General features: G+C 38.1%; 1 protein-coding gene across 3 annotated transcripts in view; it reads left to right on the top strand.

Moving 5' to 3' along the window:
• KAT6B (lysine acetyltransferase 6B) overlaps window positions 1-14,090 on the top strand; it is a 207,688-nt gene that overhangs the window by 159,276 nt on the left and 34,322 nt on the right. For all 3 annotated transcript variants that reach the window (XM_025397157.1, XM_025397156.1, XM_025397158.1), the window contains exons 9-13: window positions 680-801; window positions 2,581-2,696; window positions 5,072-5,213; window positions 8,391-8,552; window positions 12,289-12,382. In XM_025397157.1, coding sequence (XP_025252942.1) covers window positions 680-801; window positions 2,581-2,696; window positions 5,072-5,213; window positions 8,391-8,552; window positions 12,289-12,382 — 636 coding nt within the window. The remainder of the gene's footprint in view (window positions 1-679; window positions 802-2,580; window positions 2,697-5,071; window positions 5,214-8,390; window positions 8,553-12,288; window positions 12,383-14,090) is intronic.

Raw genomic sequence — 14,090 nt, 5'->3', positions numbered from 1 at the left:
CACTGCCATGCTTCTGCCATGCTCTCCCCCATGTCGCCTCTGCAGCCACAGCGCTGTTCGGTTGTGTGCTGTCAGTGCTTCCAACAGGGGGTGTTTCAGCTCTTCCCTCTGCTCCATTGCTTTCTCATGACAAAGTTCATCCTGCTTCCGTCTCAGCAAAGCCTGATCTGTGACTCTGTGATGTGTGCTTTTGGATGTGAGTGTGTCTGTGTGTGTATCCACCTTAGGGAGAAAACGGATTTCATAATTTCATTGAACAAATTGGCCCATTACATTTGCTACCCTTTATCAAACAAAAACCGAAAATGTGTCATTTGGACAAAGTGGTAGAATTTATTATCTCAAAACTGATAATGGGAATGCTATAACTAGACATTGATAAAACTTCTAATCTTGGTTGAAAAATATGATTTCACTTTGTATTGCCCTTACTTTCCCTCATATATTTATTAAAGCTGTAAAAAGATGACAGTGATAAATTCAAATAAAAATTTGAGTATAGCAGGGAAAGGATACTGCTGGATCTATGAGCAGTGCTTAGATGTAAAAGCTTATTTATAAAGCTTTTAAAAAAATCCCTATTTGCCCAGTATGCTAATTTGGTGCCATTTTGGTAATATATGATGGTTACTCATGATTCAAGTCAGTGAATACACTTTCTGCTGGTTTTAAATGACAGATACTGAAATAAAAATAAACATCAAACAAGAAAGTGCAGATGTAAATGTGATTGGAAACAAGGATGTCGTTACTGAAGAGGATTTGGATGTTTTTAAGCAGGCCCAGGAACTTTCTTGGGAGGTAAGGCGAGGATCCCACATTGTACTAGCAAGTATAAAATGTGGCTTCTGACTATCCGTATGGAATTACTGTGTTGATTTTATAGAGAATCCCTTTCGACATCCTGTGTGATTCTTTAGCCATTATCATGCCCGTTTTTATTAACTGTGCATTCAAAAGCAATGACTTTGTAGAATTGTCTCCACTCTTAAAAGTAGGTATTGGCTCAGCTGGTCTCACAAAGTAAAACAGAGTAGCACTAGTTGAGGCAGATTTTGGAAAACGTTTCTAGGTGTGAAGGAATAGATTTCTGATGAGTTTTGCCTAAATTTAGAAAATAACAATTTAAAATCATTAACAAAAAGAGGAACATCGCTGTTAAATTTGCCGATGTTTCTTCCAACACAGATGGCCAGCCATATGAAAAATGTCTCATATTTTTAGCTCTTTTGCATTGATGAAAAAATATTGTGTTTCACGATCAGTTGTAGTCAGTTTTATTTTTATTGTCCAGTAATTTCTTTAAGTGATTCCACTTTAATTCTGCCTAAGTTATTACCACCCAGATATTGAAAGGTGAGGCTGTCAGACTTCTCAAAGATGAATCTGTTATGAATTGTGAATTTGTTGTGTCAGTGACTACATTCGGTTTCTCTGGCCAATGTGGTCAGGTGGACTCCCTACCCAACCCCACTTCCTGTTTTGTGGGGAAGGGGTTTTCTGTAGGCTCTTAACGCTTTATTTTTAGTAGCAGCCAGTTAGGCTAAATACTCCTGACAGTTTCTACCTTTAGAGCTATTGGATATTTCCAACCCTCATTCTGCCCCTATCAGGATGCCTTGTATCAGCTTTCCTTTGGCTAAGATAAATGTCAAATTTCCCCCCGTTATTAAGATTGGGAGTCCTTGAACCAGCCCAGATTGGAAGTGGAGCAGGTCGAAACTCCTATGTTGATCAGTAGTGGGATTATGCCCTTGAATAGCCACTTTACTCCAGCCTGGGCAACACAGCAAGATGCCACCTCTTTTAAAAAAAGATTCGAAGTCCTTAAATATTATCTTTTTTTTTTTGCCTTCTTCTGACATTCATATATAAACGTGAACAGTAGGCCATTATCTGAAAGATACTGCTAATTCTAAAACTTTTTCATTCCAACATGGTAAAACTGGCTTTTTTTATTCAAGAAATATTCTTGTTCTGTGTCAGGCACTGTACTAGACACCAGGGATACCACAGTGAATCTGGCAGGCACAGTTCTTAACCTCATATGGCTTTCTACATGGAAATAAGGGAAATAAGAAGAGACAAATGCTAAGCTACAGATTTCACAATTGATTATTTAATTACAGTTGTGATAAATACTACCTCATGGAGGAATAGGAAACTGTAAACATATGTAATAAATAAGCCTGTGTAATAGCCACATCATTTATAATCACCTAATTTCTAATTTGTTACAACAGATTGTTAAATCCAGTTCTATCGACATTTGTATGTATTTATACCATACTTACTTCCTTTGCTATATTGTTTCTTAGGGTATTCGTTGGCTGTGAATCTTACACAGAGGTAATGTTAGGTTGGTGCAAAAGTAATTGTGGTTTTTGCCATTGAAGGTAATTATAAAAACAGCAATTAGTTTTGCACCAACCCATTTCATAAGGGTCTATAGTGTTTTAAGACCATGCAAATTCACAATTAAGATTAGCGTTCTGATAAGTTTTGATAGTCACTGGTGAAAGAACCAAAATGTAAGTGAAGTATATATATTATTATTTTCCTTTTCTTTCTATTTAACAGAAAATAGAGTGTGAGAGTGGGGTGGAAGACTGTGGCCGGTACCCTTCTGTGATTGAATTTGGTAAATACGAAATCCAAACCTGGTACTCCTCGCCTTACCCACAGGAATATGCAAGGTAATGGAATAAGTCTGGCAGGTGTATAACTTGAATGTCACATATGTGAGAAAGGAAAATTCTTGATTCTAAAGCAGGAATTAAGGATGATTTTAGGAAATAAATTTTGATAGTCAGTGCTAAGTGCTTCCCAAACTATTGCTTTTGCCAGCACCTTTTAATAGTATTCCTTGTTCTCGGTAAATTCCTTATGCTCCTTAGTTACACGGGCATTATAAATTTTGCCATTTAGCTTCTAGACTGTGCTTTCTTTCCTTGGTTAATTGGGGAAATGTTGGTTTTGTATGAAACCCAATAAAAAAAAGAAATTTGCCATGGTGAATTATTTGGTAGACTTTCTTCTCTGGTTGCCTTTTATATTTTTTAATTAGGCCTGTTCATTTTATCTCTGATTTCTGGCATTTTATTTTCAAGTTTTTAATAGAAATTTAGCAAAAGAAGGAAAAATGGGAGAAAGTAGATGGGAATGGGTAGTCTTAAGAGACCGTTCCCCAAATCTTTACTTTTAGAACCATTTGTGACTTTGAAGAGAAGGCCAGGCCCAGTGGCTCACTCCTGTAATCCCATCACTTTGGGAGGCCAAGGCAGGTGGATAACCTGAGGTTAGGCGTGCGAAACCAGCCTAGCCAACGTGGCAAAACCCCGTCTCTACTAAAAATACAAAAATTAGCCAGGCGTGATAGGGCACGCCTGTAATCCCAGCTACTTGGGAAGCTGAGGCAGGAGAATCACTTGAACCCAGGAGGTGGAGGTTGCAGTGAGCCGAGATCACACCACTGCACTCCAGCTCGGGTGACAGAGTGAGATCCCATCTCAAAAAATAAAAAGTAAAAAGGAGAAAAAATGGTATCCGAGTTTTCATTTGTCTTGAACTCAAATTAGCTGTGAACGAATATATCCCAAAATAGGTACATTGAGAATAGATTTCTTCCATGAAGTACATCAGGGTACACTTTACTAGTATCTTCAAAAATTTTTTAGTTTGCAAAGTTTTTAGTAATTATAAATTTGGCTTTCTTATAGAATAGATCTTATTTTTTTCATTAGCATATGAGCGTCTGGCCAATCACGTAAGTGGAGAAAATGCGAAGTGTTTTCTAAAAGTTAAATGACAAAGTAAGAGTCAAGAATTTTGGTTTCTCCTCCTAGCTTATACCATTCGGTTGTGTGTTCTTGAACAATTTTTTAAAATGACTATGAGCTTTCATTTGCCTAGGTAATCATAAGCCATGTGCTCTGAAAACTTTGAATAAAATTTGTACATAAGTGCAAGGTTTGAAAGTAGTCTCATCTGTGTCTGCCTGTCTCTTGAAAACCTTTTACCCCATTCTTAAACTCCAAAGACCTTGCAAGTGCTTCTAAACATTTTCTTATAAATATCAGCCGTGTTCATTAAAATATGGAAATAAAAAGTGTTCTAATTTTTAAGGTGGAGAAAAAGTCAGCAGGGAAGTGAGGTAAAATTTGTCTTTTACTCAAAGTAACGGTGGAATTGGTAGAAAACAAATTAGATCTTTTGATTTTCAGCCCTGCCATTTACTGCATTAGACCATGTATAAATCTATAATAATAACTTTAAAGTTACCTCTTCCAGAAGTGGAAATGGTAACAACTAAGTTCAAGGACTTTTCGGCCTCATATGTATGCAGATTGTTTAAAAATAATAAATTCACTTCTGAGTAAAATATTATAGCTATACCGCTGACCATATATAATTGGAAATAAGATAGTAAGTGTGAATTTTGAAAAATATGCTTGGCCCCTTGACAGGATGGTATCCTTATTAAGTTGATTTTTAGGGTGGTGGTTCCACATCTGTAAACCTTTCTTTACATAGGATATTTTTAAGCAAACAAATGATTTGTTCACAAAGTAAAGGGAGCACGTATTGTGGATTATATTGAAAAATAATGTAAGGTTGTTTTTATATTCTCTCTTTACTATTGGCTTTCTTTTTTTTTTTTAATTAATTAATTTATTTATTTTTGAGATGGTGTCTCACTCTGTTGCCCAGGCTGGAGTGCAGTGGTGCGATCTCGATTCACTGCACCCTCTGCCTCAAGCAGTTCTCCTGCCTCAGCCTCCCGAATAGCTGGGACCACAGGCATGTGCCACCACGCCCAGCTAATTTTTGTGTTTTTAGTAGAGACGAGGTTTCACCATATTGGCCAGGCTGGTCTCAAACTCCTGATCTCAGGTGAACTGCCCGCCTCGGCCTCCCAAAGTGCTGGGATTACAGGCGTGAGCCACTGCACCCAGCCTCCAATGTTGTTATACAACCTTTTTATGAGGTAGAGAAAATTGAACAATATTTAATCTTCCCCCACAACAGTATAATCTATCTGATAGATTCTGTGATTTTTAAACTTCAACAGATTACCAAAGCTTTACCTGTGTGAATTCTGTCTTAAATATATGAAAAGTAAAAATATTTTGCTAAGACACTCCAAGAAGTGCGGATGGTTTCATCCTCCAGCAAATGAAATTTACCGGAGGAAAGACCTTTCAGTATTTGAGGTAAGCACGTGTAAATAAAAAATTCAGCTTTTTGAAATCTAGTACTCCTAATTGTTGACTATGTGCTGATTTGTGTTTAGAAGGTGCAAAGTATATTTAATTTTGGCACTGAAATTCAGACTGCCCTTTAAAACATCTCCGTGTTTTGGAATGTTTATCTAACCATATTAAGCAACCATTTAGATTGATGAAGAATCTCTACTTCATCACATTAACATTTTTGTCTTCCCCAAAATCCCTGTCTACACTAGATATATTCACCAATGAATTTATGATCTCCTCAGCTCTTTGTAAATTCCACTTTCTTTGGCAGGAGAAATGAGCTTTGTTCAGCAGCTCTAGCCATGTCTGGCAGGTGCTCACTCTTCCAGGGAATTGAGCAGCTGTACATATCTCCTCAATACACAACCACCTGTGTTTCCATCCACTTCTTGGCAGGATGGATAATCCTTTTGGTGAGACCCTAGCAGATGTTGGGACTCCCTCCCATCTGGGTAGATGGCCACCCCTGAAGAACTCTGCTGTTCACAGGAACCCCTTGTGGCCATATGTCTGTCATTGTGGGTTTCTTGAAGACATTTTGTATTTCCAGAATTGATTTAGTAGCAGGCCTTTGCCTCTATATAGTTGCATTGTTTAATTATGTATCTGTTGTCAGTTTCAGGGATTCAGTTAAGCTGAGTCAGTTTTACCTTGCAGGGACCATGCCTTTCTCCCAGGTTGTTGTCTGTCTGCAGGACTTTTCACGTCTCTCCTTTATGCTCTTCCCTCCACTTGCACACTTCTGTTGCCTGCTGCATTTTTTTCTTTTGTGACCCATCATGGTATGCATTGATGCTCATTCCTGGGTGCTGGGAACACGCCTACCTTGTACAGCAAACGTGATGTCTTCTTTCTGTGAAATATAGTTTCACTTCTGGATTCTCTTTTTCTGAACTGTTCAGGCTGACACTTACTGTTCTGCCTTACAGTTCTATTTGTTTCTGGCCTGTAGTGTCTTGCCATCATATTAAATAAAGGGAAGGTTGTAGGTTTCTCACATGGACCAGGCTCCTTCTCAGACAGGTTTGGGCCCACTAGGTTTTCCCCAAGACTGATCAGAGAACACAGGAAACGCCAGTTGTGTCTTATGATTTTTTTAAAGCCTTCTCTTTTCTGTCAGGCTCTTTTGGCAAGCTTGGAGGAAGAAGGTATTGTTGCTGGGAAGGTTAGGTGATATATTAGTTCTTACTAAAAGTTAGGCATAGAGTTTCTCAATCTGGTCACTATTGACATTTCAAGCTGGTTAGTTCTTTGTTGTAGGGGCTATGCTATACAGCATAGGATGTTTAGCAGCATCTCTGGCCTCTACTAATTGGATGCCAGTAGCACCACCACCCCCTCCAGTTGTACCAACCAAAAATGTCTCCAGACGTAGCCAGATATCCCCCGGGGGGGCAGAATCACCCCCAGTAAGAACCAGTGGGCTAGAGGGAAGGCTGAAGACATGTTGCCTGAGCTTCCTGTTGCTATGCTATCCCGCCAGCCCCAGCCAGCTGAAGTGACACAGCTGCTCATAGTTGAAGCTTAGCTAATGTCACAAGTTCAGCTTTCCTATTGGATCCTTCCTTGATGCCTTAGATCTGTTCTTCCAACCAAAACATTGTTTCTCAAAGCTCAAAACACATTGTTGGCCTTAAGTAATTATTTAATAAATCGGCATGAGTCAGCATTGGGGTTGAAGCTGTCATAAATCCATGGAACGTCTTCTCAGGGGCAAGGGGATCAGTCTTGTTAGGCTGGTAAGAATGGGCTGTTCTTTCAGGGCAGGTGCTTTTGGACCATCCAGAGATGAGAGGGGAAACATCAGAAGCATGTCTCTAAAATTCGCTTGTACGAATAAGGAGTTGGATTTGATAAGTACTGAGGTCCCTATTCTGGAACCTGAGTTAATAGAGTGTAACATTTGGGCAACTTTTCTCCTAGCAGTTTCCTACAAAACTTATAAAATAAAGGAGGAATAATCATAGATTATGATTTTCCTGCCTTCTTCCCTTTCTTTATTCCTCTTACACCTTTCACAACTGATCAGAATTTTCTTCAGCACTGTCATCTCTCTATTTTTCTGGTTCACAGTTATGTATATCTGCATCTTACCTTTTTGTAATATACTACCATTTCCAAAAGGGCCTTACTCTCAAATATATGAAAACTTCCTTTAATTAAAGGGAGAATTGTATCCTCTGTGCCCATTGCCTGTATTTGATTGTGTTGCTATGTATGGGACCTAGGTTTCATCTAAGGGAAATAGTTATATGAAATCTAAAAATAATTTGTGCAAGATGAGAACCCGTATGGTCCACAGGAGACCTGAGAATGGTCAAGTTCATTGTTTAAGAGCTCTGGTTAGCAAATACCCATTTCCCTTACGAAAAGTGCTAGGGAAATTCTTCTTGAATCTGCTGTGTTTTCTATTTTCAACAAGTAACTACATTTGATCAAAGAAATTGGCATCTGTGCCTAGCCTCCTGTCTGTAGCCATCAGTATCACAGCTTGATTCTTTTATTTTCAAGAGAAGTAGACTGTAATCATGGTGCTTATTGTAGGTTGAAATTCATATCACTTTCTCTGTAAGTATTCCCAACATAGATATTTTATCTTTTCCAATTATATTTAAGATGATGCTTGGGATAAAACCAAAATGGAAACCTCTTTGCTAATCCACACTTCTGAGGAATCAGAATAATACAGTTCATTAATTTTAGTTTTATGTGAAACCCTTTTGAAACAACATAAAGTTTAACTTACTTGAGAAGTATTTTGATCTGTTTATATTTCCTTAATACAGATTTATTTGGTTCAAATAAAGAGAGAGGACATGCCTCATCATTTTTAGCTCAGAATAAACTACAAGTAAAAATTACTCCTTTACTAGTGGTTTGGCCCTTCTTTGGTAGCTAAAAGAGAAATTTAACTACTTCAAATATACCCTAATTTAAGAGAAAATGTGGAATTCTGATTTGCCAGTGACAGCTGTTTTCTGGTTAAAGCTGTACTTGCTTAATAGAGTGTTTTAATCTCTCAGTTTAAGATTTGGAAATAAAATGATGTACTTTCTGAAATACCATATAGAAGAAACAATTTTATATGGCGTGGTATTTTTATGTTAAATAATGTTGTCTGTTTCTTTCTGCTAGGTTGATGGGAATATGAGCAAAATTTATTGCCAAAACCTTTGCTTGTTAGCCAAGCTCTTCCTGGACCACAAAACGTTGTATTATGATGTCGAGCCATTCCTTTTTTATGTCCTTACAAAAAATGATGAAAAGGGCTGTCATCTGGTTGGATACTTCTCTAAGGTAAAACAAGAGCCAGCATGACCTTCATTTTCATTTTCAAAATGTTTTTGGTAGAGCCCAATTCTTTGAACAGGGCTTTTTCATTACTGTAATTTGAATAAGTGACATGTGTTTTTGAAAAGCTCAGGTTCTTGTTCAGAGCTCATTTTAAAAGATGAAAACAAAAAACATAGTGCCTAGTAAGTGTGTAAAGGACCTCAGCACTGTGTGCTGTCCTGATGACATTCTAATTGCTGCCTTGTGGACCACTTAGCATCTTTGATTTTCTCAGTGTAAGCTTATTTCCGTTTTCCCTTTAAGTGGTGTCAACATGAAGGTTTCAGTTTAATGTAGCATTTAAGAGAGAATTCTCCTTTCTCCTTGTTGCCCTCCCTCTGTGGTCAACAGTATCTCAGTGAGTTAGGACACTGGCATTTGGACAGTCAAGCTGATAAAACGACTGGTTTTACACTTTCGTCTCTTATTCTCTGTGCTATGGTTTTAAGTTCTAAAGCAATCTCACCTTTAGAAAGCCTAAGTATCAGCTGGGCACAGTGGCTCATGCCTGTAATCCCAGCACTTTGGGAGGCCAGGGCGGGTGGATCATGAGGTCAAGAGATAGAGACCATCCTGGCCAACATGGTGAATGCAAAAAATTACTAAAAATGCAAAAAATTAGCTGAGCCTGGTGGCACACGCCTGTAGTCCCAGCTGCTTGGGAGGCTGAGGCAGGAGAATCGCTTGAACCTGGGAGGCGGAGGTTGCAGTGAGCTGAGATTGCGAGTGAGACTCCGTCTTTTAAAAAAAAAAAAAAAAAAAGCCTGAGTATCTCCGGCTATTAGAGTGGGGGAAACATCGACATATTGAGGGGATGTAGCTTGTCCTTTTCAGTGGTTCAGAGCAGTTCACTCACATTCTTCTGCTCAAAGGCTTCTAAGAAACAATAGCTCCTTTAATAAAGGATAACTGAGTTTGGAGATGTTTACCAGGTAATGACCTTAACTTTTCTGAGGCACCTAGGAAATAGTTAAATTTACCAGGATGGTACATAGAGACAATAATTATGAGACTTTTAGGTAGAAGGTCCAAACTCTATCTTTTATTTATTTTATGATACATTTTTTATATTAGGTGATACTTGAATTTTAATGAATCTGCTCTTGCACAATGTAAATGGGATGCTTCATAGAAGTGCCATTTTAATGGAGTTTCAAAAGATAGAATATATGTGAAGGTACTTGCAAACTATAGCTATCCTAAATTCAAGAGTCAACCCAAAGATCATAAACAAAAATAAATAACAGCATTCATGGAAAACTGTCTCAGTGTTTTAATCCACATATTTGGTAAAGCTTTGAAATGAAAAAGAAGAAAGTTAATTTGCACATTACAAATTCAAAAGATGATAGAGAATTAACACTGAATAAAACAATAAATAGGAAATCTATTTATATGATTAATAAATAAAACACCTTACCTTTTATGTAGGTTTGTCGAGATCATTTTTCTCCAGAGACTTAAAAAGAATAGTGGTTGCATCCTTCCTGTTAGAAAATGGTGTTTCTTTCAATGTCTGTGGATTTAAACATAGGCTTAACCGTGCCCACCTTCCTCGTGCTGCACTGACCATACCGCTCCTGAGTCTTGTGTTGGCCGCTGAGTAGCAGCCATGTGTAGAGTTGGTGGTGATTCTTGAAGTTTGAATTTCTGCCTCTCTTCCTCCCAGGGTACCTAACATTTTACTCAGAACTAGCTCAACTTTTCTCATTTTGTCAGTTTCTTCTATAGCATGGCAGCAGCTGCTGTTATTTCCTACTATTTTGGAATACTAATATGCCTTGGCAGTATAGTGAAACAAAAATTAATCTAAAAAATAACCATGTTAAAAGACTAGATGAGGCCGGGTACGGTGGCTCACGCCTGTAATCCCGGCACTTTGGGAGGCCAAGGTGGGTGGATCACGAGGTCAAGAGATCAAGACCATCCTGGTCAACATGGTGAAACCCTGTCTCTACTAAAAATACAAAAATTAGCTGGGTGTGGTGGTGCATGCATGTAATCCCCGCTACTCTGGAGGCTGAGACAGGAGAATCCCTTGAACCCGGGAGGCAGAGGTTGCAGTGAGCTGAGATTACCCCACTGCACTCCAGCCTGGCGACAGAGCAAAACTCCATCTCAAAAAAAAAAAAAAAGACTAGATGAAACTAAACCATATTCTCATGTGTCAGTTGGAATCTAGAGGACTCTGGCCCTTTGGGGCTATTCTTGAACCAAATTCTAGAGGTTATTAGAATAGCCAGAGAAGGGCTGGAATGACCTAGAAAGGTTCAGTGCAAATTGTTACATGCATATGACTTTCCAAGCACATAATAGATGGCTGTAAACAGAAAGGAAAGAAGTAGTAGTTATTTTATTCATAGCTTAGAATTTAGCTGTAGTAACGCATTAAGTTGCGAGGCGGGGGAAGAAAGATCACTACTATATTGGATCTCAAAAAACTCTGAAAGGTGGAAATGGTTCTGGACAAAGAAGGGAATGGCATCAAGGATGAATTCTCTTAACCCAGAGTACATTTCTTTTTAGAGAGAGTGACCTATTTGTCTAACTTTGCAAAATAGACAAATTACTTGAAACTTTGCCATTGATGTGCACATCCAGTGAGGGACAATTCATCTTCTTAGGAGAACTGACACACATTGCTTCCTCCTCATTTTTTAGCGGCTCCATAGACAACTACAAATGTGCAAAAGTTGGGAATGCATCTTTTTCACAAAGAAATATTCAATTCTGCCCTGTAGGGTTTTTTCCACAACCATCTCCTGTGATCTTTCAAATTGGTTCATTAAAGATCTGGGCGTTCTGAAGTAAAACTTTGATGTGGTTGGTACCATTTGTGGTCAGTCTTATTTGTGGTTTATATTTGGCCAGAGCATCCATGACCTCAAAAGCCTTTTCCAGATCTCTGTGTAGGTTTTGGCAACTTCTGTGTACTCTGAATAAAAAAATGCTGCCCTGATGCCACATCCCATGAAAGTTGCAAGTTCTTCTTTAACTGTAAGAGCTGTTTCTTACCATGTTCTATCCAATCTTCCTCCTGGTTTCAAACTGTTTGGTAGTATTTTGGTCTAACCTTTGTTTGGAGGCTTTAGGGTTTCTTGTTGTCTTTTTGTTTCATTTTGTTTTGTTTTCCTGGTTTGAAATGCAGATTAATTATTTCTCTAGCTTTTTACATTGACTTTTTATTCATAGGAGAAATATATTTGTGCACATCTACCCACACAGATACTGTTTTAGTTTCACTGGGGCATTTGCCAAAAGGCAGAAGACAGATTGCTGTTGCAGAGTTGTAGATTATTATTATATTTAGCAAGATAGCTGGCTAAATCCTAACTTACTCCACTGGGTGACTCCCTGGGATGTTATTTTCTCTATCTCTGAAGTTATTTGAGCAAGGAAAGCATTTCTTTTATACTGTCTGTACTCTGTTTTATTTGGTTCATATTTCCTTGGATTCTTTATGCATATTTTATGGCACTGACTTTCAAGAATAAAGATGTAGTTGAGAGGCATGCCAGAGTCGATGGTTTGTTGTTAGTTGATAGTTTGATTGATTAATATAGTAGGATTTTTCTGCTTGATCCTGACCTAACCCATTGGCTTTCTTTAGTGGACAGTTTTACAAGGACAGTGGCAGGTGCAGGGAATTGCCCACTTCAGCAGGGCTCTGACATACTTGATCTGTTTCTCCTTCCCTCAGGAAAAGCTTTGCCAGCAGAAGTATAATGTCTCCTGCATAATGATCATGCCCCAGCACCAAAGGCAAGGATTTGGACGGTTTCTCATTGATTTCAGTAAGTGAAGTACTTTATTTACTTTCATGATCCAGGAGGCTGATGGCTGTTACAGGAAACAGTAACACATAAAACTTTATTTAACCTGCATTGTTGTTTTTATCAATAGATAATGAGTTTTCTATTTATATTTACATAGGTTAGAACATCTTCCTCAAGTGAAAAATGTGCTGCTGCTCAGTGATTGTACTCTAGGAAATTGAGACTAGATCTCTCGGCAGCGGGCCTCATGCACAAAGCCATTACCCTGAATGAACCGACAGAATTACATTCCATTTTGTGGTGCTCATGCTCATTAGCACCAAAAGAGGCAATTATTCGTGATTAAAGCTAAAGGAAGTATTATTTGAAAGGATTTTCAGCTCTCTAAAATTTTGCCTATAATCTTGTACAGTGCAAAGCAGAAAAGGTATATTTCCATTTAGAAAAATAATTTTCTAGGCAGCCTGTCCTCGGCCTTGCTAGTAGAAATAACTCTTACCTTGTTTTGTTAATTTCCCTTTTCTATTACGGAAATTAATACAGTGTTTGTATCTAGAGGTTTCCCAAGAAATATTTATCTTATATGCACTCATATCTTCTGAGCCTTCTCTGTTAAAACCGGAATAATATATAAAAGTACGCACACGGATAATGTTTTTAAAAATTGGTAGTTTGTTTTTTTCCTTGTTATATGATACTGGATGTGTAAATGTTGTGTTGGGGTACATTTGGAGAATTGATTCAAAATATCTAGATAACATGATGACCAGATATCCCATGATAATAGTCATTTCTGGTCATGTAAAAATCTGTCATTGGCCAGGCGTGGTGGCTCATGCCTGTAATCCCGCACTTTGGGAGGCCGAGGCAGGTGGATCACAAGATCAAGAGATTGAGACCATCCTGGCCAACATGGTAAAACCCCATCTCTACTGAAAAATAAATACAAAAATTAGCTGGACGTGGTGGCACACGCCCGTACTCCCAGCTACTGGGGAGGCTGAGGCAGGAGAATCACTTGAACCCAGGAGGTGGAAGTTGCAGTGAGCTGAGATGGTGTCACTGCGCTCCAGCCTGGGCGACAGAACGAGAGACTCTGTCTCAAAAAAAAGTAAATAAATAAAAATAAATCTGTCACTAGGAACCAGGTGCTTCTTGATTACCAGATTGCAGTTTATCTGCTTGTTAACTGAAAGGAGGAAAATTTAGGACTTTGCACAATGTTCGTCAGCTATATCAGATGCAAAAACGACAATGTAAATGTTCTCACAGAAAACCATGAAGAAATACAGTGAATCTAAATCTATATTGTTAGGTATTGTAAAGATTAATGTCTGATTAAAGTGTAAAATAACTGAATAGCAGTTTTGACTGATTTATATAATTTATTGACATTGAAGAATGTGATTCTTTTAAAAGAAAAATTTTGATTATTTTTCCATTTTTAGATAATATTTTTACTTATTGATTGATTACCCTAGTCTTATCTATACTTTCCTGACCTAGTTATCCATGAAACCAGTAATCCCAAGGAGGGCCATCTTACCAAATGCAGTGTACCATTTTTATTTTTATAGAGTCCTAGCTGTAATCATTTCTGAGGGCAAAACCATTTATCTTGTTCTCTAGTTTTGTGTGTCTTCCATTCATAAGTAGTCCGTAAATATAGTTTCTGGTGTGCATAGCAGCCATTCAGGCCTTAAATTTTTGGTCATATCTATATGCC

Source organism: Theropithecus gelada, chromosome 9 (assembly GCF_003255815.1).
Source record: "Theropithecus gelada isolate Dixy chromosome 9, Tgel_1.0, whole genome shotgun sequence".
Classification (NCBI taxonomy): domain Eukaryota; kingdom Metazoa; phylum Chordata; class Mammalia; order Primates; family Cercopithecidae; genus Theropithecus; species Theropithecus gelada.
This window is presented reverse-complemented; position numbering and strand designations above follow the sequence as displayed.